Here is a 25975-nt window from a genome sequence, read left to right on the forward strand (position 1 = left end):
ATAAACTAAAAATATAATGTAAAGTATGACTTTTTAAACAGTCACTTTTAATCTTTTTTCATTTCTTTATTGTTAGGTTTATTTATTGTCCATTCATCTTTTTATGTGTTTTACTGACCTTTTAAAAACTGTTATTTCTTTTCGTTTAACGTGTATTTTCTGTATGCTATTACTGTCCTTTAACTGGAAAGCACTTCACGTCAACTATGTTGTTTCTTTTAAGTGCTCTGTGTAAGTTCTGCAAATGCAAAGGTGGTAAAGGCAATAAAAGCATCTTAGATTAGATTTAGATCATTAAAACTAGGCTAGTGTTAAACAGCAACAGCACTTATTATTGTTGGCTAAGTTTGGAGAAAGGTTGTTACCTTCCTGTTTAGCTCTATTTCACTTGGTTGCCAAGGTGGCACGTTTGAAAAGCGTACCTGCGCCACACAGTAAACATACTTCTTTTTTTCTGTTTCGTGTTTTGCCAAGACTGAGGCTGAGTAAGAGAGAGAGGGGGAGAGAAAGAGGTGTTCATTGTAGCACACACTCACTCACTTCCACTTCTCCCAGAAGAAGAGGGCTGCAGCTTCATCACCATGTCGCGGTTCTTGGTGAGTGATCGTCGGTTGATTTCTGTTGCCTCGTTATTTCTCCGCTCATTTGTTTCAGAAGAGCGGGGCTGCTTATTGTTGCCTGCCTGCACCATCCTCACAGCCCACGCCGCCCGCTGTCCTGCTTTCTTTATTATTATTAGCAAGCTTCTAACGGCAGCAGCGACATCAGCACCATCACCACAGCTGAACTGCTTTTTTTGTGTGTGTTTTTATCTCTGATGATTTCTGTTCAGGAAGAGGCGATAGGGTCTAGCTGCTTCGAAAAAATCTGCGGAAGGCGCTACTTGAAATAAACGGTCGCCGTTAAATGACAGGATACATGGAGATAACACAAGTCTGCGCCTGTGAGAAACCTGTGCAAGGTAAGAAGTGGATAAATGCGGTCACACTTCACCGTTTGTGTTTTATTCTACGCACAGATAGAGAAAACTTCAATAAAGACAGGCCCCTTCTTTTGAAAACAAAGAGCCTAGATGTGCACTTCAGCCAGGGGTTACACCTCACCTGGAAACCCCAAGGAGACACAGTCCACTGGGGATTTGCCTTCTGCTGCTTGCACCAGTAGTTTGAAAGCGCCTTGATAAACAGTCACATGTAATGCCATTATGGTGCATTTATTGCTCTTTCCTACACCTCTGCCAGTGCAGGGTATATTGTTTGTTAAGCCTGGGTCCTCCATCTGCCTTTCAGGGAAACCCTCGGGAGTTCCCAGGAGAAGATGGAGGCATTCTGGAGAAGAAAACCTCATGTTGGTAAGACTGATTTGTAGTTGTAATTGATTTCTTTATAACAACATTACAATACATTCCACAGTGAGGATGTCTTAAAAGTAGGACAAAAATGCAGTTAAACTGTGAGGTTTCAGGCAGGCCAGTTGCACATAATTTTTTTTTTCACATAAGTTATTTTTTTTTAACTTTTAAAAGCAGAAGGCGGAGCTTGTGCCTTCCTCACTTCGCAGATGTTCTCTATGGTGCAGTGTACTGCTTTGGAAAGATGGGAAAGATGAAATCTGAGAAAAAAAAAAGGGTGCGCGCTTTAATATAACTTGTCTCTTTCTCTGTGCTGGTGTGCGCCTGCGCTATCTGTGCTCTTCATGTGCTCTGTGTATGCAGATTGCATGTGTGTCATCTGCGGCATCCTTGAGCGCAACATTACACACATAACGCAAGGTGACCTTATGCTGAGTGAAGGCGTGTGTATTTCCTTGCACTTTGGATGGGATTTCAATTCCTCAACAATAGGTGTTATTATCTTTTTAGGAAGAAAGATGTGGCATTGCTAGCGAGACAGCTCATCTTAATGCTTCCTGTATTTCTGTTAGAGTCCTCAGAGTGACTGACTACCTGAAATATTTCCTGAATCATTTCACTGTAAGCTGTTCAGACTTGCATCTCTTTTTAAGTCCACTGAAATTCCCTGGAAAAAAATTTAAATATTTCCCTAATTATATGCTTAAGCAGACCAAATGGTTTGAACAATAGTGGCCTCCCTTAATAATTAAGTATTATAGTAAGTGATAGCAGGATGATCCCAGCTGTCGTGTTAGATGCTCTATCCTTTTGCAGCTCTGTGCGGGTGCGCTATGCATAATTCAACAATGTTTTAACCTTGTTTGGAAACAGCAGATCTTCTCAGTGCACATGCTCTTTCGGGAGCTGCTTTGTGTGAAAAGTTAAAATGGTCTGATAAATGATCTCAGCATTTGCGGGAAATACACCGGCTCTTGTTTAAGAGTCAACATTTTTCACATCGAGACTGATTAGAAAGGGTGGCCAGACATATTAATCACCCTTATTGCATTGTGTTTATGTATGATCCATGAGAAGAATGTCAAAGTTGGGAGATGAAGTCTTCAGCTGTTGGGTAAGACGGGCAGGCCAAGACAAGGTGTGTTTGAAGTAGACGCACGCAAAAAGACATCATTTGAAACATTATCAAGTTTAGAGGTTTGTAGTTTCACTTGGCAAGTGCTCGATCCTGGGCGGAGACGCAAATCCCTTTGGGGTGGGTCAGGAAGGACATCAGACATTAAAATGCTGCCAAATCAAATATGCAGAGCTACCTGCTGCTGTGACCCCTTGTGAATAAGGGAGCAACTGAAAGTAGCTTTTACCAAGTCAGCCTTTTTTAATATGCCATGGTTAATCCGTTTATCCCTCTATAGATGTCACATACACAAAGTCTCGCTCATGAGAAGCATGGAACGCAGGATGAAAAGATGAGTGAAACTGCATGACAATTTCACTAAGAAGTGGTAGAGAAGAGTTTTTTTGAGCTTCTGAGAAAAAAAGGGTGTGCACTTTAATTTGATAGATTAGTTAAACATGTTGTATCATGTTGACTGATGAGCTCTTGAGGGGCTGGTAGGATTTTATTTCATTTAGTCAAAGTAAAGGCTTCCCTTTTCTCGTTTCCACCATCAGTGTGAAGCTAAGTGAACGGCTAGCGAGTTTTACATTAACTTACAAGAGCCTTTCTAGTCTTCTCACTTTACAGTTTCCAAGTGTGTTGGAGTAGCTGAATTTTTGCAAAGGAGTTTTTGAACTAAACTTCGCACAAAAAGTAGGGAAATTTGTGTTTGGTCAATTATTTCTTTGTTGTTACAATTCTGCTTCTTGTCAATAAATCTTATATCATTGGGAAGCCTGTTTATTGCCAGATTTGTATTTGTGGGTTGAGCAGCAGAGTTGAATGTGTGGGCTGTGCCCACGAAAAACTTGCCACATCTTCTCTGCCTATGCCAAACAGCTTATTCTGCTATTGACTCTTGTTTTGAGCTTCTGGTACAGGAACATGGATCCTGCTACAGGGGTCATTTGGTGTCTGCTGCAAGCATGCCATGTTTGACTGATGTGCATAGTGCCCGTGCCACTGGGAAATTTCAAGCCGATGTTCCACAAAAACAAGTTGCACCATTATTTGGAGTGAGCCCTTTAAATTTATGGCCCCGTTCTATATAATAGGGAATGTGACAAGCTGGAAGTGGGCTTCCCAAGAACATAAGAAGACTGTTTCCTCACCCTGTCAGCACCCTGTAGGCAGTCTTCCACAGATTTGCAATCATGGTTTTAAGACCTATAACCATTATAGGTCTCTACCCGGACGATCTGGAAAAGACCCCACAAAGTCCGGTCTCCTAGCACTGCCAGGAGGCCTGCCATGACTGCATTTCACCATCAGGCTTGTTTCTGCTGGTGTCAGCAACATGTGCACTTGAACCTGAACATGTGGAGGAATGTCATATCCAGCAATAAGTCCAGATTCTAGTGTGGAGAAGATGCAGAGAACACTATGCTCATTGGTGAACTGATAGGTGACAGCTTTTGGTCGAGGCAGTGTGGAGGTGTGTGATGGCATTTTCCTCACTAGAAAAACAAGGCTTGCCATCCTTGGAGGCATTCTCAATGCAGAGAGATATCAAGTTGAAATCGTGCAACTAGTGGCAATCTCATATCTCCACACTCCACTCCACTGGTACCTCTTCTTGTACCAGCGTGAGAGTGAGCTCTCCATTGTAAATATAGTCAAACTTTTTTTTTAAAGGAAGTTTTATCAACCACAGTCAAGCTTACAGAACTATAAGTGGGACATTGCAACATCATGTGAAATCCTGCAATGCAGGAAAAGGTTTCATCATCCTTATCTTCAATAATCACCACACCAGAGGAACACATTGGTGCTTGAAACAGTCTTTTACTTTGTCTCTTCATAAATAAATCATCCTTTTATTTGCAGATAAGTGAACCGAGACCTCTGTGTCCCTTCTCTTACAATAAATAAAGAGCAAAAGGAAAAAAAATCAATCGAAGACAAATTACTGTGTTCATCTTGAGAATTAAAAAAAAGATAAAATACACAGTTATGAAACTTTACCCTAAGCTAACTAAGCTTTCTTTAGGATTTGGCTCTCATTTCAAGAGGTGATTTGGAAGGAAAATAAATGTTAGGGCAGTCTGAAAGGAAAAAAAGTATTTTAGGATTTTAAACGGAAGGAAATATAGGCAAATGGCCAAAATCTCATATTGATGTTAAATTTGCTCTGCTATGTGTGTGAGAGGCAGACTTTAGAATGAGGAGCTCTTATTTTAAGTTCTCCTTTCCTCTGTGTTGTCTTCTCTGTAGAGAAAGAGCGCCGCGTGAAAGCCAACGCGTGGGACTACAATGACAGGTTCTCTTATGCCGTAAGTTACCTGCATTAAATTTGCTTTAAGTGTTGGCTGCGGGGTTTCATCGGCGCTGTTTCTAATGATGTGTATCTTCAGGATAATCGCATCAAAACCTCAAAGTACAATATCTTCACCTTCCTGCCCATCAACTTGTTTGAGCAGTTCCAGAGGGTGGCAAACGCTTACTTCTCAGTGCTCTTAATACTGCAGGTAGGAAAAAGTGCTACTGATTGTGTCCTTAAACTATAATTTGATTGATGTAGGAAACAAAGAGGGCTAATGCAAACTTTGTTCACAGTTAATTCCAGAAATATCCTCCCTGTCCTGGTTCACAACCATCGTGCCTTTGGTTTTTGTGCTCGTGATCACAGCTGTTAAGGACGCCACAGATGACTATGTTAGTTTCATTGTTTATCTCTTACAATTTGTTTGAATGCTATTCTTTTTACGTCTCTTCTTCAAATTTGTAACCCCTTTTTTAAAAAAATTTCAGTTCCGATACAAGAGCGACCAACAAGTCAACAATCGGCAGTCACAGGTTCTCATCAGAGGAAGGTACTCTATGACATTCTCATTTACACACCCAGTTCTGAAAAAGTTGGGATGTGTATGTAAAATTTAAATAAACAGAATGCAATAAAAATGTTTCAGCTGAGAAAATATTTAAGAAGGAACTTTAAGAAAACAAAACAAGACGGTGTCGAATTTGATGACAGCAACAAGGATAAAAAGGTTGTGACGGCCGTGTTTACAACTGTGCAGCATCCACTCTTCTGTTAACAACAGTTCATAAATGTCTGGGAAGTGAGGAGTCCAGCTGATGGACTTTCGGGAGAGGAATATCCCATTCTTGTCAGCTTTGTTGTATTTTTCAATTCATAATGCACCAAATATGTGAAATTAGTGAAAGGTCTGGACTGCCGGCATGCCAGATCAGCAACCCAGGCTCTTCTATTATGATGTCATGCTGTTGCAGCAGACCTTTATGTACCTTTCAGTCCTCCTGTTGCCTTTCCAGATGTGAAAGCTGCCTGTTCTATAGGCACTGATGCGCTGCCATATCATCAGAGATGCATGCTTTTGAACTCAAGCCGGATGGTCCCTCTGCTCTTTAGACCAAAGGACGTGGCGGCCGTGTTTTCCAAAAAGAATTTCCATTTTTGATTCATTTGACCAAAGAATAGTTTTCCACTTTGCTTCAGTCCATTTTGAATGAGATTTGCCTCCAAGAGACAAAGGCGTGTGTGCTTCGTGTGATCGAACTTTAACCTGCATTTGTGGGTGATACAGTGGGTGATAGACAGTGATTTCTGGAAGTGTTTCTGAGCCCACACAGTGACCTCCATGAGAGAATCACACCTGTTTTTAATGCAGTGGCATCTGAAGGCCTGAAGATCTCAGACATACAGTATTGATCTGTGGCCTGGAGATTTCTCCAGATACTCTGAATCTTTTGATGATATTATGTGTGTAGATGATGTTAAAGTCTTCACAACTTTACATGGAGGAACATTATTTTTAAGTTTTTTGTTATTTTTGTTTTTTTGTACTTTGGTGAACCTCCGCCTGTCTTTACTTCTGAGAAACTCTGCCTCTTTAAGATGTCTTTTATACCCATTCATGTTACTGACTTGCTGCCAAATCAAAATCTTCCTCCAGCTATTTCAGTTTAGCACCACTTACCTCTCTGGCCTTTGTTGATCACATCTTAAGTTTTTTAAAGATGTGTTGCTGACACTGAATTCCAAAGAAGCTAATATTTTTCATGAAATACAAAAATGTTTCAGTCAATCCTTTATTTACCATGGGCACCTTTGAGCACTTATTAAATAACTGTAACTCTGTTACTGTTTCTGCTGGAGACAAAAGTCAAACTGTTTCAGAATGAAGAGAAGACATGCTTTATGGGGGGATTTGGCGTGTCGTGGTAATATGAGACATTAAAAATGGACTGCTGTCTTATCATGGACAGGAAAAATCATGTCTGCTTAGATTTTACCTTGTGCACTTCCCATTTTGGAATCATTGCATTCTGTGATCATTTACATTTCAAGCAGCGTCCCAACTCAACTCTGGAATTGGATTTGTAGATGCTTTCCTGCAGAGGCTACATTTACAGCTATTCCTAACCTTTTGTGTTTCCTGTTTTTCAAGTTTGCAGAATGAAAAATGGATGAACGTTCGAGTAGGGGATATCATCAAACTAGAGAACAATCAGTTTGTTGCTGTGAGTAAAGCATTGCTACGACACTCACACTACATGCTAGACTGTAATATCAGCCTTTTAGATTAACATGTAGTAAAGAAAATAGGTTCTTTTGGGAGAAATGGGGCCAGTTGAGTGCTGTTGCAGGTTCAGTGATGCAGAAATTGATTTATTGCCTTTTTTCCCCACTGCTGAGTAATTTTGTATTGGATTCACACACAGGCAGACATCCTCCTTCTCTGTAGCAGTGAGCCTTACGGTCTGTGCTATGTTGAGACTGCAGAGCTAGACGGGTAAGTTCTGCGCAAGGTATGAAAAGTAAGACGGGAGCAATTGCACAAGGCATTCATATGAGCACAAAAAGTGCACGCGTATATTTAATTTGATGTTTAGCAAAAATAACCAACTTTTCTTTGTCTTCCTTTTTTTCCCTCCAGAGAGACCAATCTAAAAGTCCGTCAGGCTTTAACCGTTACCTCAGATTTGGGAGACATTTCTAAACTGATGGACTTTGATGGTGAGATGATGACAAAGTTTTTATTTTCACATTTTCTCTCATTTTTGTCTACTTATATCTAATTATTTGCGACGGTTTGATCAGTCATGGCTGATGAATCTTTTTCTTTTTCTTCCTTTGTTCCTCAGGGGAAGTCATTTGTGAGCCTCCAAACAACAAGCTGGATAGGTTTACTGGAACATTATACTGGAAAGGCAATAAATATCCTCTGGATAATGAAAAAATGCTTCTGCGGGGCTGTGTACTCAGAAACACTGAGTGGTGCTTTGGAATGGTCATATTTGCTGGTAATAGTTGGTTTTTAATGGTTTTATTCTCCACATCCATTAGCTGCGTCTATATTTTTCTTCTTTGCCTCGATGGAAAGGTCACGGACAGTCTTATTAATATTCTATCAACACTGACGGTTGTTTGTACATCTGCCCAACAGGCTCACAAACCAAACTGATGCAGAACTGTGGAAGGACGAAACTGAAAAGGACCAGTATTGACAAACTCATGAACACTCTGGTTTTGTGGGTAGGCTGATTTTTGTAACTCTGCTATGCATTTTACGATGCTAGCATGGGCTGATGATTGTGGCTTGGATGGCTATTTTATAGGCAGCCGTTCTAGTTGTAAATAAATTGCATAAATGATAAATTTCTCTTTAAAAGCTGGCAGTCCAGAGTTACATTCCCTGGTTTTAAATGTCACATTTTGCGCCTTTTACTACAGATATGCTCATATAAGCATATAAAACATACCACTTTATTCGATGCATCTTTGGGAACAAAAATATGTACTCTTCTCTTTTTTTTCAGATTTTCGCCTTCCTTATTTGTATGGGAGTTATTTTGGCAGTTGGACACACTATTTGGGAAACGTATGTCGGCACAAACTTCAGAGTGTTTTTGCCGTGGGACACGTTCCAGATTAGCGCTGTGTTCTCTGGATTCCTCACCTTCTGGTCCTACATCATCATCCTCAACACTGTTGTGCCCATCTCGCTGTATGTCAGGTAAGCACCTATGCAGTCGTTGTAAAAGTCATTTTCAAATTAAGCCAGTCACACTTACTAGGAAGTTGGTAAATAGTTGTATTGCTCAATAAACCTTCATCAGTGTGGAAGTCCTGCGACTTGGTCACAGTTACTTCATTAACTGGGACCGGAAGATGTACCACAGCCCGATGGGCACTGCAGCCCAAGCTTGCACCACCACCCTGAATGAGGAGCTGGGCCAAGTGGAGTTCATCTTCTCTGACAAGACAGGCACGCTCACCCAGAACATCATGGTCTTCAGCAAGTGCTCCATTAATGGACAGATGTATGGTATGAAGCGTTAGTACTACATCGGGTTAAAACACTGGGCTAATTAGCCTCTCAGTTAAATTGGGCTACTCTTCAACAAAAACTGCTGAACAGTTAAGCATGGGACCTAAATGTTTTTTTTGTTTTTTTTAGTTTGTTCACCCTAAAAATTGTTTGGTCAAATTTACTGTAGCAGACTTCAGGGGTAATGCTGGGAGCCAGGTCCAACTACAGAGGCAATTACTTCTCAATCTTTGACAAAATAATTAATGATAAAGTTCTCGATTGTTCGCCTTTCCCACCAGATCTCCGACTTGTTCGGTGTTTACAACCCAGTTAGAGCTATCTCCCTTTTAAGTGTTCCTAGAATCAGATGCAAGTGCACTGAGGCTGCTTTCGGTTACCGCGCTCCTGTTCTGTGGAACCAGCTACCTGCTGATCAGTGATCAATCACATCTGCGGCTACATTCAAAAACAGGCTCAAAGCCTTTTTGTCCACACAGGCCTCCAGTCAATAGCTGGGTGCTTGTGCTTTAACCCCTTAACGCCTATCATATTTGAAACATGGGGTTTTGAGACTTCTACATCATTAGTGAGTGAGATCTTCCCTCCCCTCCCTTGAAAAGAAATAGATTGCATGATATGTTTTTCAGCAATAAATAACAACATTTTTAAAAAACTTGAATTTTCTGGCAATTGTTTCATGGTTCAGGCTTTAAGGGGTTAGGGGGAATTGTAAACCTGCAGAGGTTTTTATGTTTTTCTCTTCTGTGTTAAGCACACTGTGTTCACTTATAATCAAATGTGCTATATAAATAAAACTGTCATTGTTACTTTTATGTTTTTAGGTGATGTCTACGATGAGTTTGACCAGAAGGTGGAAATTACAGAGGTGAGCAGATTGAAAAAAGCAGAAATTCTTTCTCTTTCTAGTGAAACAGATGTGACACAATCATTGCGCTGGTGCTTTATTGTGCCCTCAGAAAACAGCCTGCGTGGATTTTTCCTTCAACCCTCTCTGCGACAGAAGGTTCAAGTTTTACGACAGCAGCTTGGTTGAAGCCATCAAAATGGAGGATCCTGCAGTGCAGGAGTTTTTCAGGCTGCTGGCTTTGTGTCACACTGTCATGCCAGAGGAGAAGAGTGAAGGTAAACATACATCATCCAGAAACTGTAGCTGTAATAATTCAAATAACTCTGATTCACTGATGTGTTTATGTTCAAATGAAGGAAATTTGGTGTACCAGGCACAGTCACCCGATGAGGGAGCACTGGTCACTGCGGCGCGAAACTTTGGGTTTGTCTTCCGGGCGCGAACCCCAGAAACCGTCACGCTGTGTGAGATGGGACGAACCGTCACCTACCAGCTTCTGGCCATACTGGACTTCAACAACGTGCGCAAGAGAATGAGTGTCATTGGTTAGGTCTTCACTTATAATAGCAACACACAAGTAGTCATCGTGAAACTCTGTGGACGATAATTACGAAATAGCAACACGAGGCAACATGTCTGATTATTTTGTATCTACTGACAATTTAGTTGACAGCCAAAAAATCCATGTTTTATTTTTCCTCTTGCTGTGCTTTGTCTTGTTATATAGTGAGAAGCCCAGAAGGCCAGATTAAACTCTACTCCAAAGGCGCTGACACGATTATTTTTGAACGTCTGGATCCATCCTGTGAAAACCTCATGTACACTACCTCAGAACACCTCAGTGTAGGTGTTATCACAGTGGATAACATAATGTCTCTTTTGTAAATAATTGCGCTGTGGATTGCAGATTTAATGATTTGTTCTCTTAGTCAGATGTTTATTTTTCCATCGTTTTTCATGCAGGAATTTGCTGGGGAAGGGCTTCGAACATTAGCTCTGTCCTACAAAGACCTCGATGAAGATTATTTTAAAGTTTGGATGAAGAGGCTTCTCTTTGCCAGCACTGTAATAGAGAATCGCGAAGATCAGCTTGCTGTCCTTTACGACGAGATCGAGCTGGGCATGAAGGTAAAATTGACATGCTTTTGTTTACATTCCTAAAGCAATCCATCCCATTTAGTCCTGCTGACTCACTGCTGACTTTGTTGAAGCTTCTAGGAGCCACGGCGGTTGAAGACAAACTTCAGGAGGGAGTTCCAGAGACCATCGCCTGCCTAAATCTAGCTGACATTAAAATCTGGGTCCTTACAGGAGATAAACTAGGTACCTGTGAATGATGACTTTAATATTGGCTGGATTGTCTGTGGAAAGACACACGACTGTAAACTGTTTAATTTCATTAGAGACAGCAATGAACATTGGCTACTCCTGCAACATGCTGCGAGATGACATGAATGAGGTGTTTGTTATCTCCGGCCACACCCTGCAGGATGTGCAGCAGCAGCTCAGGTGACACGTTATATATTTTTTGCATTTAATTCACATTCAGGTTGGTATTCTCCGAATATTAAATGTCTCATTTATAGAAAATCTGTGGATTTAAAATGCTAAAAAACCTTCTTGAAGAGAATTCTGGTGTGATTCACTTTTACTGCCTTGCATCTTTCCTCAGGAGCGCCAAAGAGCACATCCTCGGCCTGAGTCGCGTGAGCAGTGCAGGACATGTTGAGAAGACGGATGCGTTTGCAGACGATACTGTGTTTGAAGAAGCTATAATTGCAGAGTATGCCTTAGTTATCAATGGACACAGTCTGGTAAGATAACAATGAAAAGTGGTTTCACGGAGACTGCCTTTAATTAAATGCTCATTTCTACTTCTGCGCTTGTTTTTGTTTTGTTACTGATGCCCGTTGGTTTCACGCTGTTTGCTAAATGGCTCCGATGTTCTTTGTTGAGTCTGCTGCATCTGTGCCTGCTGCCGACTGAACAAAGTCTACACTAAGCTCTGCCCTCGGCTCTATTACAGGATTTTATTAACATCATTTTGCACGCGAGCTGCTCTCTTGCTGCGCCCAGGGCAGAGTGCGTGATGCACACAGGGATGTTGCTTAGTGTCCCCTCCGCAGGGGGTTGATGTTACACCGCGGTAATGATAGATTTAATAGGTGTGGTGTGGGTATTTTGCCCTTCAGGCTCACGCTCTGGAGCCCCAGCTGGAGCACATCCTGTTGGATTTGGCCTGTCTATGTAAAACAGTGATCTGCTGCCGGGTCACGCCGATGCAGAAAGCTCAGGTGGTGGAGTTGGTGAAGAGGCACAAGAGAGCTGTCACCTTGGCCATAGGAGACGGAGCCAATGATGTCAGCATGATCAAGAGTAAGTTTCAGATCATCCACGTGTGGCGTGCATGCAGTATGTATTACTATTACAAAGTGAAGTATAACATTTACAAGTAAACATTTGAAAAGAAATATCAGGAATTCTGAAGAAAATATCACAAACTGATGTGGATGCACACAATTCTGCATCCAAGGACTCCGTTCATGTGTGTGTAGAGGGAATTTTCAGCCTTGCCAGAGGTGACAAATTAAAGGAAAAACCTGAGGGGAGCTGGAAATTCTGTTATGCTTCGAAGGGAAATTTTGCTGCCAAGGTTAAAGATCACAGGGAGCACTCTCTTGCAGGATGAGAATGCCCACATCCACAGGGCATAAGGATCAATGAAAGATTTTTATAAACTTTGTGAATCATACTATATGACTTATGCAGTCAAACTGCTGAGTACTTACTGGGATGATTCTTGGATGAATGTGTCAAAACTCAGTTTGTTCATATTTTCTGCTTAATAGATTTTTTTGGGGTATACGATACAATAGTGAAATTACCTCCGTTACCCCAACACCTTACAACCAGCCACACACTGCGTAAGAGGCTGGTTGTAAAAACATTTCTTCATTTATAGAAAACTCAGTCCAGACTGTTATTTAACGATGTTTGTGAATATATTTCCAGAATCTTGTCATTTCAGTCACTAGCAAAAGCTGTTTGTAATGACGAATATTTCAGTTATGAAGGGCATTGCTTCACACACTGTGTTTCTTACTCAGCTGCTCACATCGGTGTTGGGATCAGCGGACAGGAGGGGATGCAGGCTGTTCTGGCCTCAGATTACTCCTTTGCCCAGTTCCGGTACCTGCAGAGGCTGTTGCTGGTTCACGGACGCTGGTCTTACTTCCGCATGTGTAATTTTCTGGGATATTTCTTCTACAAGAACTTCGCCTTCACCCTGGTGCACTTCTGGTATGGTTTCTTCTGCGGCTTCTCAGCTCAGGTGAGAAAACTGTAATGAAGCCTTCAAGCATATTTGAAGCTTTTTTTATGTTTGTGTTGAATCAATTATGCATGCCAACTGTCAGGTCTGGTTTTGTGGTGAGGTCACTGAGGCTGACCTCAGGACCACTGGAGTAAATGTGTCTCCTTCAGAGTCTGTAGAAGCCACAAGGCCTGTCAGGAGTGTCTTTTATCTAATTTAGGAACAGACCTAGTCCCTTTTGTTCCTAATAGACTAAAGGTGAAGGAGATGTGTTCACTTTGTCTGGAAGGAAGAGTAGTGAGCAGAAGAAATAATCTAAGTGTTCCCTGTTGGAGGACAGTCTTCGCAACTGGGGACAATACAGTCTGTCAAACCTTCTCCTGGTACACCAGCACAGATAGGCTTACCTGTGTAGAGTTTTCAAAAGTAGAAGAGGCAGAGCCTTCAGCTATCAGGCACAACTATGCACTTTGTCAGGCAGACACCCTCTCTGCTTTTAAGGTTAAACTTTTACATAGCTCTTAAAATTACGGCTGTTTCAGGTGATCCTGAAACATCCTGTAGTCATGAATGTATAGGCTCAGACTGCTACTGTATTTGTTTTGCTTTTTCCATTTTGTTGTGATCATGTAAACAACATACAGAAAGTAATTTAGAAAAAAGCTATATATATACATATTTATACAATTACAATTTAGAATGGTTGTTTTTACGGCTCCATAACTTTACCTCCACACATAAAGTCAAATACCTCCAGCGTTTGTTTTCCTTGATGCCTCTGTCCTCCTCTCTGCTCTGATCTTTCCTTTGTTCTCTCCGATATTGAGCTGGAAGAAATTTTCATGCACGAGACCTCTCGCTCTTCTGAATGTTTGTGCTGTATGGTTGGAAAAAAGCCTGCTCTAACAAAATGTCCACTTTCCATAGACTGTGTATGACCAGTGGTTCATCACCCTCTTCAACATTGTCTATACATCGCTGCCAGTACTAGCGATGGGACTTTTTGATCAGGTGATAATAGCTCTTGTACAAAGTTAAAGCATACTTAAGTTTTATTTCAATGTGGCTATGCATATTTTAAAAAAATTGCACAAAAAGCTAACTTTTTCTTATTTCAGTAATCTCTCTCTAATGGTAAGATCCAGAGCCGTTTCATAGTTTCATTTTGTTTCTTCTTTTCAAGATACTGTCAAGTCATTCAGGTGAATATTTTATTACTGTTGACCTCTTTCACTGTGTCATGATTGATAAACCCATCAGACGTACCTAAAAGTCTAACCCTACAGTAGGTTGTAGCTTAAATTTAACCCATGCGATTAGCGTTCCTAATCCCAATTTACAGTGGCTTGCAAAAGTATTCGGCCCCCTTGAACTTTTCCACATTTTGTCACATTACAGCCACAAACATGAATCAATTTTATTGGAATTCCACCTGAAAGACCAACACAAAGTGGGGTACACGTGAGAAGTGGAACAAAAAAATCATACATGATTCCAAACATTTTTTTTTTACAAATAAATAACTGCAAAGTGGGGTGTGCGTAATCATTCAGCCCCCTTTGGTCTGAGTGCAGTCAGTTGCCCATAGACATTGCCTGATGAGTGCTAATGACTAAATAGAGTGCACCTGTGTGTAATCTAATGTCAGTACAAATACAGCTGCTCTGTGACAGGCTCAGAGGTTGTCTAAGAGAATATTGGGAGCAACAACACCATGAAGTCCAAAGAACACACCAGACAGGTCAGGGATAAAGTTACTGAGAAATTTAAAGCAGGCTTAGGCTACAAAAAGATTTCCCAAACCTTAACATCCCACGGAGCACTATTCAAGCGATCATTCAGAAATGGAAGGAGTATGGCAGAACTGTAAACCTACCAAGACAAGACTGTCCACCTAAACTCACAGGCCGAACAAGGAGAGTGCTGATCAGAAATGCAGCCAAGAGGCCCATGGTGACTCTGGACGAGCTGCAGAGATCTACAGCTCAGGTGGGGGAATCTGTCCATAGGACAACTATTAGTCGTGCACTGCACAAAGTTGGCCTTTATGGAAGAGTGGCAAGAAGAAAGCCATTGTTAACAGAAAACCATAAGAAGTCCTGTTTGCAGTTTGCCACAAGCCATGTGGGGGACACAGCAAACATGTGGAAGAAGGTGCTCTGGTCAGATGAGACCAAAATGGAACTTTTTGGCCAAAAACCAAAATGCTATGTGTGGCGGAAAACTAACACTGCACATCACTCTGAACACACCATCCCCACTGTCAAATATGGTGGTGGCAGCATCATGCTCTGGGGGTGCTTCTCTTCAGCAGGGACAGGGAAGCTGGTCAGAGTTGATGGGAAGATGGATGGAGCCAAATACAGGGCAATCTTGGAAGAAAAGCTCTTGGAGTCTGCAAAAGACTTGAGACTGGGGCGGAGGTTCACCTTCCAGCAGGACAACGACCCTAAACATAAAGCCAGGGCAACAATGAAATGGTTTAAAACAAAACATGTCCGAGTGTTAGAATGGCCCAGTCAAAGTCCAGATCTAAATCCAATCGAGAATCTGTGGCAAGATCTGAAAACTGCTGTTCACAAACGCTGTCCATCTAATCTGACTGAGCTGGAGCTGTTTTGCAAAGAAGAATGGGCAAGGATTTCAGTCTCTAGATGTGCAAAGCTGGTAGAGACATACCCTAAAAGACTGGCAGCTGTAATTGCAGCAATAGGTGGTTCTACAAAGTATTGACTCAGGGGGCTGAATAATTACGCACACCCCACTTTTCAGTTATTTGTAAAAAATGTTTGGAATCACGTATGATTTTCGTTCCACTTCTCACATGTACACCACTTTGTGTTGGTCTTTCACGTGGAATTCCAACAAATGGATTCCTGTTTGTGGCTGTAATGTGACAAAATGTGGAAAAGTTCAAGGGGGCCGAATACTTTTGCAAGCCACTGTATACTTTACACTCATCTGCTTTAACTGACCATTTGTCATAAAACTGCTGCAGAACATTCTCCTCATTATCCTCCCATTTATTTCTTATTAAAATAAACAAAAGAGTCTATAATATCATACTCATGCTTTGTCTGTTTTCTAAAGGACGTCAATGACCAGAACAGCCTTCGCTACCCAAGTCTGTACAAACCCGGCCAGCAAAACCTTCTTTTCAACAAGCGTCAGTTTTTCCTGTGCACACTGCAGGGGGTGGCCACGTCATTCCTGCTTTTCTTCATTCCCTACGGGGCTTTCCCTCTCATGGTGAAAGAAGACGGCTCGCCCTTTTCAGACCAACAGGCGTTTGCCGTCACCATAGCAACGTCCTTGGTCATTGTTGTAAGTGTTCAGGTGAGACTGTAAATGTCGCAAAATACTGCCAAAACAGGACTGCTAAATGAAAAGAGGGTCTTATTTTTATTGTTATGATTTGATGCACGTCTGCTTCAAGATTGGACTCGATACGCACTACTGGACTGCAGTCAATCACCTCTTCATATGGGGGAGCCTGATGGTGTACTTTGCCATATTATTTGCAATGCAGAGCGACGGCTTATTTGGCATTTTTCCGAGCAGCTTCCCATTTATCGGTGAGTCTGGTTCAGTCTGGCAGACGCAAGAAAATTACGTTGATATGAGAAAATTGCATTTCCTTTTATTCCTCCTCAGGCACGGCTCGTAACTGTCTGTCAGAGAAGAGTGTGTGGTTGGTTGTTCTGCTCACCACTGTGGTGTGTGTTGTGCCTGGCTTAGTCGTCAAGTTCCTCAGAGTGGATCTTTTCCCGACGTTGACAGACAAGGTACAGTAACTGCAAGTTTACTCAAAATACTTTATTGAGACATTGTAGATAGTTTACCAAAAAAAAAGGTAAACGCAAGAGAAGTTTGTCAGAAAAAGACCCCAGATTTGATCAAATTTGCCACCATGATTCTGGATGGAGCAGTGGATCTTTTTAAGACTAAGACACAACATGAGATCAGCAAGCCACTGAACATGGGTGGGCGGGGCAGCAGCCTTCCACTTCACCAAAATGGCACGTCTAACCGAGAGGCAACCAGAGGACAGCAAATGATGTTTTGCCCCGATAATATACTTATCATCCTCACCCACTGTAGCAAAGAGAGCAAATAGGGGGTTAAGAGCCCGTTTCAGGTCAGTAGCCTTGTTCAGAGTACAAAAATCTCCTCCCGAAAATCTGCGAAGGCAGGGCAGGTCCAAAATATGTGGGTGTGATTGGCATCATCAGACCCGCACCTATTACAGCGAGGGTCTAAGCCAGGATGAATCTTAGATAATTTGGATTTAGATAAATGGGCCCTATGAACTACTTTAAATTTTAATAGGGAGTGGTGAACGCAGAGTGATGTGGAATTTACCACAGTAAGGACTCAATCCAAAATGTCATCTGACATATACCCAACTCTTCTCCTCATGTGGATTTAAGGCCTTCAGAGGGAGCTGAAGTTACAGCAACTGCAAGTTTGAGCAAAACAATGAACACTTGGTGGAAGTAACTATGTCAGTATAGTAAAGTATGAAGCTTCATACTTCAACTAAATTTAATAGGCAAATAGTACTTCACTATATTTATCTGACAGCAGTAGTTAATAGTAACTCTCCGGATTAAGATTTTTTACAAAAAAAAAACAAAAAAACAAGCCTACTGACAATTATCCGGTTGTTCATAAAAAGTAATAACTAAGGAAAATTCCAAATAATAAATAGAAATCAGTGAAGCAGATCCTCCCTATATCCTCTCTAGACTCCTTAAATTCATCTGTAAACCAGCCTCTACGACTAAAACAACTAGACTTAAGAATCAAACCAACTGCAGCAGTAAAATGCTGTTTACAGTATTGGTAAGTTTATACTTATCATATGAGTTTCTGCAGAATTAGCACTTTTACATACAATATATTGTCAAAAATATTTACTCACCCAACCAAATCATCGAAGAGTGCAATCACTTCCACGGCCACAGGTGTATAAAATCAAGCACCTAGGCATGCAGACTGCTTCTACAAATATTTGGAAAAGAATGGGTCGCCCTCAGGAGCTCAGTGAAGTGAAACACGGTACTGTGATAGGTCCAATTATTAAATTTTGCCGCTATTAAACATTACACAGTACTTCCATCTGTTAGTTATAACAAAGTTAATGTTATAATGTTATACATGTTATATAATTTTATAACAAAGTGGAAGTGATGGAAACAGCAACTCAGCCACAAAGAGCTAGGCCACGTAAAACAGAGCAGGGTCAGCGGATGCAGAGGCACATACTGCGCAGATGTCACCAACTTTCTGCAGAATCAATCGCTACAGACCTCCAAGCTTCATGTTGCCTTCAGATTTGCTTAAGGACAGTTTTTAGACCCTTGTGAAATGCAGTGGTGTAACGCACACTGGGGTGATGCTTGATGCTGTTGCCAGGAGAACAGCACTTATCTGAGGGTATAAATTTAAGTATAAAGTTTGGTGTTGGGTTTTCGGGTGTTGGGCTCAGCCCTTTAGTTCCAGTTAAAGGAACTCTTAATGCTTCAGCACACAAAGACATTTTGGGCAATTTCACACTCCCAACTTTGTGGGAACCGTTTGCTGCATGCCAGTGCACAAAGCAGTTTTATGAAGACATGGATGATCCAGTTTGGTGTGGAATAACTTGACTGGCCTGCACCTCAACTTGACATAACATGTTTGGGATGAATTAGAGTGGAGACTGTGAGCCAGGCTTTCTTCTCAAACATCAATGTCTGACCTTACAAATGTGCATCTGGAAGAATGGCCAAAAATTCCCATAAACACCACTAAACCTTGTGGACAGTCTTCTCAGATAGTTCAAGCTGTTATAGCTGAAAAGGGTGAGGTGACGACTTATTAATCCCTCCTTTTGGCAATATAGTGTATACTTTGGTAATAAATACTTTGTACTTTCTAGATTAGATTTAGGTCTTTGCTTTATACATTGGGGACTTTTTATATTTAATACACACGTGTTGTGTATTTACACACTTTTCCATGATGTATTTCCGCAGGTTCGTCGTCTCCAACAGTCCAGGAAGAAACAAGGACCTCAGGAACAGAACCTGAGGCGAGTACGCAGGACAAGCTCCCGCCGCTCTGCCTACGCCTTCTCCCACCAACAAGGCTTCGGCGAGCTGATTACCTCAGGCAAAAACATGAGGAGGAGCACAGTCTCTTCACTTTGCTCCCCCGAAAGAACAGCACAAAGCCACAGCTCCAGCTGGATAGAAAACACGTTAAAGAGGAAGAATGAAGTTTCCTGTGCCTCACCTGAAAGTGAAGGTGGAGCACCAGAAAGCAGCAACAGAGCAATACAGACTTGAAGCAAAAAAAGCACGCAGACTGAACTCGACGTTTAAGACGCTGCATAGAGTAAAGGGTACCGTATGCATGGATCCTACAGACCAAGCACAATTTTGGGTGAATCTTTGCTCAAATCAGCTACACAAATGTACCTCGGTTATTTTTGTTTTTTTAAAGTGTGAGTTGTGCGGACACTGAATGTTATAAATGCCAGCCAAAACATAATTAAACGAAGGAACCACTCCCAAACGAACAAAGAAATTGGCAAACTCTCACTCTGACATTCATGACAATATTTGCATGAATTGCGAAAGTTAAAGGAACATTTATAGTTGCTCAGAAATAATCCAGTTTGACCTCAGTTTTGTACTATTATAATGGCATGTCCTCTTCTGATTAATAAAGACCTTTCAGTACTTTTAGCTTTTACCAAACATACCTTTGTGCAATTAAAAACAAACCCAGTTCCCAGAAAAGTCAGAACGATGTATAAAATGTAAACAACGGCAGAATGGCAATCACTTGCAAATCTCACACGCCCATAGTGTATTCACAATACACCACAGAAAACTTATCAGATGTTTAAACTCAGGAAACATTTGAAGAAAAACATTTGATTTTATATTTGATGCCATCAACACATCTCAAAAAAGCTGGGACATGGCCATGTTTATCACAATGTAGCATCTGTCCTTAAACATCTGGGAACTGACCAGCTGCTGAACTTTTGGGATATTGTCTCACTCTAGTTTAATATATCCCAGAGGAGATGGCAGCGTTTCTAGATCGTGTTCACATTTATCGATGGCACAGTGAACTGTGTTCTCACACAATGATTTCTGAAACTGTGCAGTGATTTCTGTGGCAGGATATTTGGCCTCACCCCCTGCGCACAGAGATTTCTCCAGATTCTCTGAATCTTTTGATGATATAATGTACTGTAGATGATGAGACATTCAAAGTCTTTGTGATATTACATCAAGGAACATTATCCTGAAAATTTTCCACAATTTGTATACAGTTTTTTTTCATATCCAATCATCTTACTCAGTGCTCCAACTTTTTTAGGGCCAGGTTTGTAAATTACAAAAGGGAAGATCGCCCTGGGCACAAGTACAAAAAGCATCATATTTAAAAACTATGCACTGAAACACACTTTTGTCTTAACATACATCCAATACTTAAAAAATAAGTATTGTAAATACTGAAGTAATGCTGCTGAATAGGATGGTAAGCACAATAAATTACAGATTTTAAACTTTTAATATATTTTACAGTTTGTGGCATACAGCATGCCACAATGACACTGCTCTGAGATCCATTGCCCTGTGCTGTGCCTTTAATAGTTTCTGTTAAAGACGGTTCTTTTCTATTTAATATTTCATCTCTGATTTGGCCTGAGTATATATTTAAGGACAAAGTAAAACTGAAATGCATGGCTTGAGTAAGACATATGGATTTAAGGGAGGTTTGATCATAGAAACATCGAATAAGTGGAGAAGTTTTAAATGTAAAAAATTACTTAAACCATCAGTTTTTTGAAGTAGATAATTGTTCATAAAAGAGATGCAAACACAGGCCAGGTAAAATATGATATAATAAAGGCTTTTGAGCATTTTGCCATTGATGGATTCATAAGGAAAGAATGAGATATACCCCTAGCTGAAAACCCTCACATAGTGTTCTTCTTCTTTAGACTGCTTTCATTAGGGGTCACCACAGATTATCTGCCCCCATCTCAGCCTATCCTTAATATCTTCCTCTGTCACACCAACCCCCCTGCATGTCATCCTCCACCACATTCATGAACCTCCTTCGTCTTTTCCTCCTGCCTGGCAGCTTCATATTATAAAATAACCACTCTCTCCTCCACATCTCCAAACCATCTCTTGCCTCTCTCACAAACTTATTTGGATTTGCATTTTAACCATTTACTTGATTCATACTTAATTTTTTATTATCATTTTACACGAATAACATGTAAAAGGGGCCACTTTTATGTCCTACAAAACTACGAACCCTCAACCCCCATTTCTTTTGCATATGATGCATAGACCTCTAAGCCTCCAACAATCACTGCTCTTTTGTGAAGTAAAAAATGTTACTGTGCAGAACTTAACATCCAGCATTTGAGCCTTTTGAATGTCTTTAATACACTTACAACCCCAACAGTCTGCGTTTCCATTGATGCACATGGAGAGAGGGTTTTGTTTGCCTTTTAATGTTAGTGTCTGAAATTTTAATATAGATTAATTTTATACAGCACAAGTTTGTTTTTCTTGTTGTTCTTAAATTTGCTTTCTTTTTGTTTATGAGAAAAATGTGCAGACAGACAATGGCTTCTCAACAAAATCTTACATTAGAACATAATAATTTAAAAAAAAAGAACATGTTTGAATGCACCCCGGAAGCAAATTTTGGCCCTTATTTTCCAGCATGATCTATATAGAGGAAAAAGGTAAATTTATCAGTCATCATATCATTAGTCACAAGTGCAAGAAAAACCCATTTATTTCTGAAACTGAAACTGAATGACTGCAGTATAAAATCAGAAATGGATTATGAAGATCACTCCTCGAGGAAAATTGAAGCTCCACCACCTGGCTTTGATACAAACAGACTTTGTTTTTCCATCGCTGCCCTGCGTGGATCAGGGAGGTAGTATTCTTCTCTAACAGCTTGTAAGAAAGACTCCACCTTCTCACTGGGAACCATGGAAACGGCACAGCCTCCCCACCCTGCTCCTGTCAGGCGGGAACCCACAGCCCCTGACTTCCTGCAACCACGAGAAAAAACAAAAAGACAACATATTTCAGTATAGTGCTAAGTATGACACTTTAATACTATTATTCCTCCAGGAAAGATGTGAGGAAGGAGTTGCATGTACATCTACAGTCATGCTAGTGGTGTGAAGTTCTACTTACTGTAAGCACTCAGCAAAGAGCTAATGCTAACACGAGTAGAAATCATACAGCCCTTGAATGACTAAGTCCACCCTTACTGCTTCCAAAGGAACTGAGAGGGCAAGTAGCAGCCTGGTTCTGCTATTCTGATGCACTTGATTAATAGATTGTCTTTTATAATTAGAACTGGGACACATGAGAGACTGTATGCAAACTGGATTATAGTTATAGTTATTATATTGTAGTTTGCATTGTGGATTTTTATTAATTGAGATCTTTTTTTTGGTAAATGAACCTAAATGCCTCTAAACATTCATTGGATAACATCCAGGTTTCTCTCCCAGGCTGTGCAGTAGTGGTTTACAGTGGTTTGCAGTACTCACAGGCAGATATCAACTAATTGGTCCAGTTCAGGGCAGCTGCACTCATAGAGGTCTCTGCAGCTTGCGTGGCTCTGGTTCATCAGCTCTCCCAGTAGCCGCTTGGCATCAGCGGGTTCAGAGTCGCACACGCTCTTAAACTGCAGGACTCGTGCAGCTTCCCCGTACACATGTTGGGCTCGTTGGTGAAGCTTGAACTGCGTCACTGAGAGAAATAACAGGAAAAGTGTTCCAGCAAAAACCTTAATCGTAAACCTGTTTTCATGAGACTGGAAATGAAAAAAAAATCTACTGTGATGGAATAACCAAATACTTGACTATCAGCAGAAAATAATATATAAAGAGTTGCTTAGTATTTACAAGTAAGAAAAATGTTCTGAAAAAAAGAAATGTAGCTCATTTCGCTCAGGTAGAAGAATTTGGTTGGTTGGAAATTTAGTTCACCTAAATAAAATGCACAGAAAAAATATAAATACCACATTTTAGTTGCAATATTGATAAAATATGATGCATTTTAGTGCAAATGTACTACAATAATCTGTCAATGTCAAAATATATCAGATTTAGAAAGATGGGGTGGGGAATTAAACTAGCAACACGCTTTTTTGCGCTCCATTAATGGAGTATTTCACATAGAGCGCCTGCTTTATCAGCGCCCACACAGGTTTTACTTACTGTCCTGAGTATTAGCGCTGAGCAGCTCTGTTGAAAACTGCTCCGAGGTGATGCCCAGCACCTTGCATATCTCCTCTCGGCTGTAAGGCTCAGGATGCAGCACCTTGTCCACCAGAGCCAGCATCTCCTCCAGGGAGGCCTTCAGCTCCATCTGAACATGAGCCAGCTTCAACAGCCTGCTCGAGTCCACACCCCGCGCCTGGGCCAGCATCTGAGTACACATCCACCGTGATGTTAACTTTGAATATTACAAACTTATCACACATGTTTAAAGTTTACAGCGAAGCGTGAGGCTGTTCATCGCTGTGTTCTTGGGTTAAATGTTGTGCTCCGTTGCCTTTGAAAGTGCACACGAGTCAAACTAAATTCAATATTCAATTGAACCTCAGAAAACAAAACAACATATATAAACAGATATTTCAGGAATGCATCATGGCAACAAAGAGCACCTTTGTGGCAATCCGACACTCCACCACACGAATGTTGTAGTGAGAAGAAGCAGCTTTGTTCATCTCCACGCAGCAGTTGGAAATCACAAACACTGCACCATCGGGGAGTTTGACATCGGTAGCACGTAGGGGCTGAAACTCTATCAGCTTTGCCTGGCAGACAATTCAAAAAGTTTAGCCAGCAATACTGAAGTTATTATTTGTTTATTTGGTGTATTTTAGATGTGCCATATTCGTCAAACACAGGTCAAAGGCGGTCGGGCTACATACAGTTCCTGCCTCTGCCAAGAATGAAATTGACTGGTCCATGCCTCCTCCCTCTGTGCCAATGTATCGCTCACTTTTGGCACAAATCTCCGCAAGAGCCACCTGGTGAAATACAAAGTTTTCCTTGTTTAAGCAACAAATCCAGGAGAATGTCTAACTCATGAGGATTCACATTATAACAAATTAAAGACAATATGGATTAGGAGTCACATTCTTTGTGATTAATTGTTCATTACCTGTTGAAAGCATAATTTTTGACTATTAACAAAAGAAATTAATACATGTTTTTGGTTTGGTTACAAAGAAGCTTCACCTTGGAGAGGGACTTTTGGTTTGCCTCCATTGTTACGAGGCCAGAACAACAAACTAAGGCACTAGAACTGGACAGGCCGGAGCTCGGAGGGATCGTTCCATCTATGACACAGGACATCCCCGCTAAATGGTTTAGCCCAAACTTCTCCTGAAAGAAAAAAAAAATCTAAATGTATCATGTTACGACTTATGACGCATTTAGTACATGTTATAATATTCATTTTTTGCCATTCCATAATTTAAGAGTATAGAACTCATCACAAAGCTTACCTGAATACCTTTAACCCCACAGAGAAAATAATAATACCACTGTGGATCGTCTCTATCTATGGCAATTTCCTCTGAACACGACACACTGAAATCCCTGTATAATGACAAACAACAAGCTTCCTGAGAACACACACTCATAATGTACAGCTACCGCTGAATAAATTACACAGGCCAAAAACAAACAAACAAAAAATATATATTTGGGGCCGTTACTATAAGTGTTCACATCTCACTTGTATTTAGGATTTGCGTTGGCCAGCTGGATCTTCCCTGAATTGTTCACTGACACAGCTGCGAGGATATTCTGCTCGATGGCCATTGGAAGCACAGAATAGCCACAGTAATCAATATGTTCACCTGTTAATGTGACAAATATGAAAAGACGTATGTGACAGACCGTGTTTGACTGGTACCACTAAAAAATTTCTGGATAAAAGCTGCAAACAAAATCATAATATTACCACAAATGTTTTACTTTGAAACAAGGTCAAAATATTAAGAACACCCACTGGCAGAACTACTATTATCTCCAGAGGATATTTATATGGGTATACACTGTATTTATTCAACAGATACAAAATAGATGGAGCATATACAATAATGCAATCAGTATACAAATGCCACATAAATTATGAAATTACCTATTAGGTTTACCCTTCCAGGTGCAAATGCATAGAAGAGAGGAGATTCCCCATACTTTGACTCAAAGGTTTCTTTTAAGTTTTTCATCCTGCAAAATGACAAGAAAAGCAATTAAGTATCATAATATCATACTCTGAGAATCACTGCGTAACCTCGTTGCTTCTCACCTCTCGTTAGCAGCTATCTTTGTCTTTAACTTGGGCGGGTTTGTGGCCATTTCTACCCGTTTCAAAGTAATTGTGAGTCCAGTTGTTGTCAGACAGGAGAGCTCAGAGCTTTCACATATCCGGGTTTAGATCAGCTGACTGTCACAAGAGGCTCCCGGATACCAAAATGCTGAACTCTGGTCGGAGCTCAGCTGAGTTTAGCGTGTGTCTACAAAGGAAGAGCTGACTCTGAAGCAGCTGAGGCAGCAGCAGAGGCAAAATGCGGAAGTTAATAGACGGAAAGGAGGCGGGTCTTATGAGTCGACGTCCACAAATCTGAACGGAATAACTCCATATACTGATGAGAACGGCCATTCATAAATTTGATGCACAAAGTTTCTTTCTTTCTTTCTTTCTTTCTTTACAGTAGCCTACTTTAAATTAATTAGCTTTAATGTTAACGTCAATGAACTTCAGTAAAAAAAAGAAACAAAAACCAAAAAAGGTAATTAGAATAACAGAAATGTAATGCCATATTTTTGTGATCAAATTCCCAGGTTTGACTAACCTGATTATAATATCTATTTAGTAACCCTGTTCACGGTTATCTTGAAATTAGCTGCTATGTCACTGTTTAACCACACGATGGG

At 40.8% G+C, this 25975-nt stretch overlaps 2 protein-coding genes across 4 annotated transcripts; one reads left to right on the forward strand and one right to left on the reverse strand.

Annotated features, from left to right (window-relative positions):
• Window positions 1–296: 296 nt before the first annotated feature.
• atp8b4 (ATPase phospholipid transporting 8B4) lies at window positions 297–21654 on the forward strand. 3 transcript variants are annotated; one of them, XM_085166296.1, is made up of 29 exons: window positions 297–596; window positions 833–961; window positions 1290–1351; window positions 4725–4783; window positions 4865–4978; window positions 5067–5165; window positions 5262–5323; window positions 6923–6995; window positions 7197–7267; window positions 7412–7491; window positions 7620–7778; window positions 7922–8010; window positions 8295–8491; window positions 8595–8803; window positions 9631–9674; window positions 9766–9931; window positions 10013–10201; window positions 10384–10499; window positions 10620–10784; window positions 10868–10979; window positions 11060–11165; window positions 11329–11470; window positions 11849–12032; window positions 12764–12987; window positions 13897–13980; window positions 16060–16293; window positions 16406–16544; window positions 16624–16754; window positions 18990–21654. In XM_085166296.1, the coding sequence occupies exons 3-29, from the start codon at window positions 1318–1320 to the stop codon at window positions 19299–19301; spliced, it is 3594 nt and encodes a 1197-aa protein (XP_085022422.1). In that variant the 5' UTR covers window positions 297–596; window positions 833–961; window positions 1290–1317; the 3' UTR covers window positions 19302–21654. The 3 variants fall into 3 exon arrangements, with proteins under 3 accessions (XP_085022422.1, XP_085022423.1, XP_085022421.1); XM_085166295.1 differs by having other exon boundaries at window positions 298–596; window positions 16060–16305; XM_085166297.1 differs by lacking the exon at window positions 13897–13980 and having other exon boundaries at window positions 16060–16305.
• Window positions 21551–25583, reverse strand: galk2 (galactokinase 2). Its single transcript, XM_085166303.1, has 10 exons — window positions 25347–25583; window positions 25179–25267; window positions 24771–24894; window positions 24538–24631; window positions 24269–24415; window positions 23959–24057; window positions 23689–23841; window positions 23240–23450; window positions 22568–22769; window positions 21551–22057 (listed from the first exon to the last, which is right to left on the reverse strand). Exons 1-10 carry the CDS (start codon window positions 25394–25396, stop codon window positions 21850–21852), a joined length of 1377 nt encoding a protein of 458 aa, XP_085022429.1. The 5' UTR covers window positions 25397–25583; the 3' UTR covers window positions 21551–21849.
• Between the last annotated feature and the right edge of the window lie 392 nt (window positions 25584–25975).

The sequence above is a fragment of the Neolamprologus multifasciatus genome, chromosome 7, assembly GCF_963576455.1.
Source record: "Neolamprologus multifasciatus chromosome 7, fNeoMul1.2, whole genome shotgun sequence".
NCBI classification, from domain to species: Eukaryota; Metazoa; Chordata; class Actinopteri; order Cichliformes; family Cichlidae; genus Neolamprologus; species Neolamprologus multifasciatus.

Coding starts and splice junctions, on each gene's coding strand:
- atp8b4 (XM_085166295.1), top strand. CDS start 1,318: ATGGAGGCATTCTGGAGAAGAAAACCTCATGTTG. Junction 4,784..4,864: donor ATGACAGGTTCTCTTATGCC/GTAAGTTACCTG, acceptor GTGTATCTTCAG/GATAATCGCATCAAAACCTC. Junction 16,755..18,989: donor TCCCGACGTTGACAGACAAG/GTACAGTAACTG, acceptor GTATTTCCGCAG/GTTCGTCGTCTCCAACAGTC.
- galk2 (XM_085166303.1), bottom strand. CDS start 25,396: ATGGCCACAAACCCGCCCAAGTTAAAGACAAAGATAGCTGCTAACGAG. Junction 25,268..25,346: donor AAGATAGCTGCTAACGAGAG/GTGAGAAGCAAC, acceptor GTCATTTTGCAG/GATGAAAAACTTAAAAGAAA. Junction 24,632..24,770: donor AACGCAAATCCTAAATACAA/GTGAGATGTGAA, acceptor GTCATTATACAG/GGATTTCAGTGTGTCGTGTT.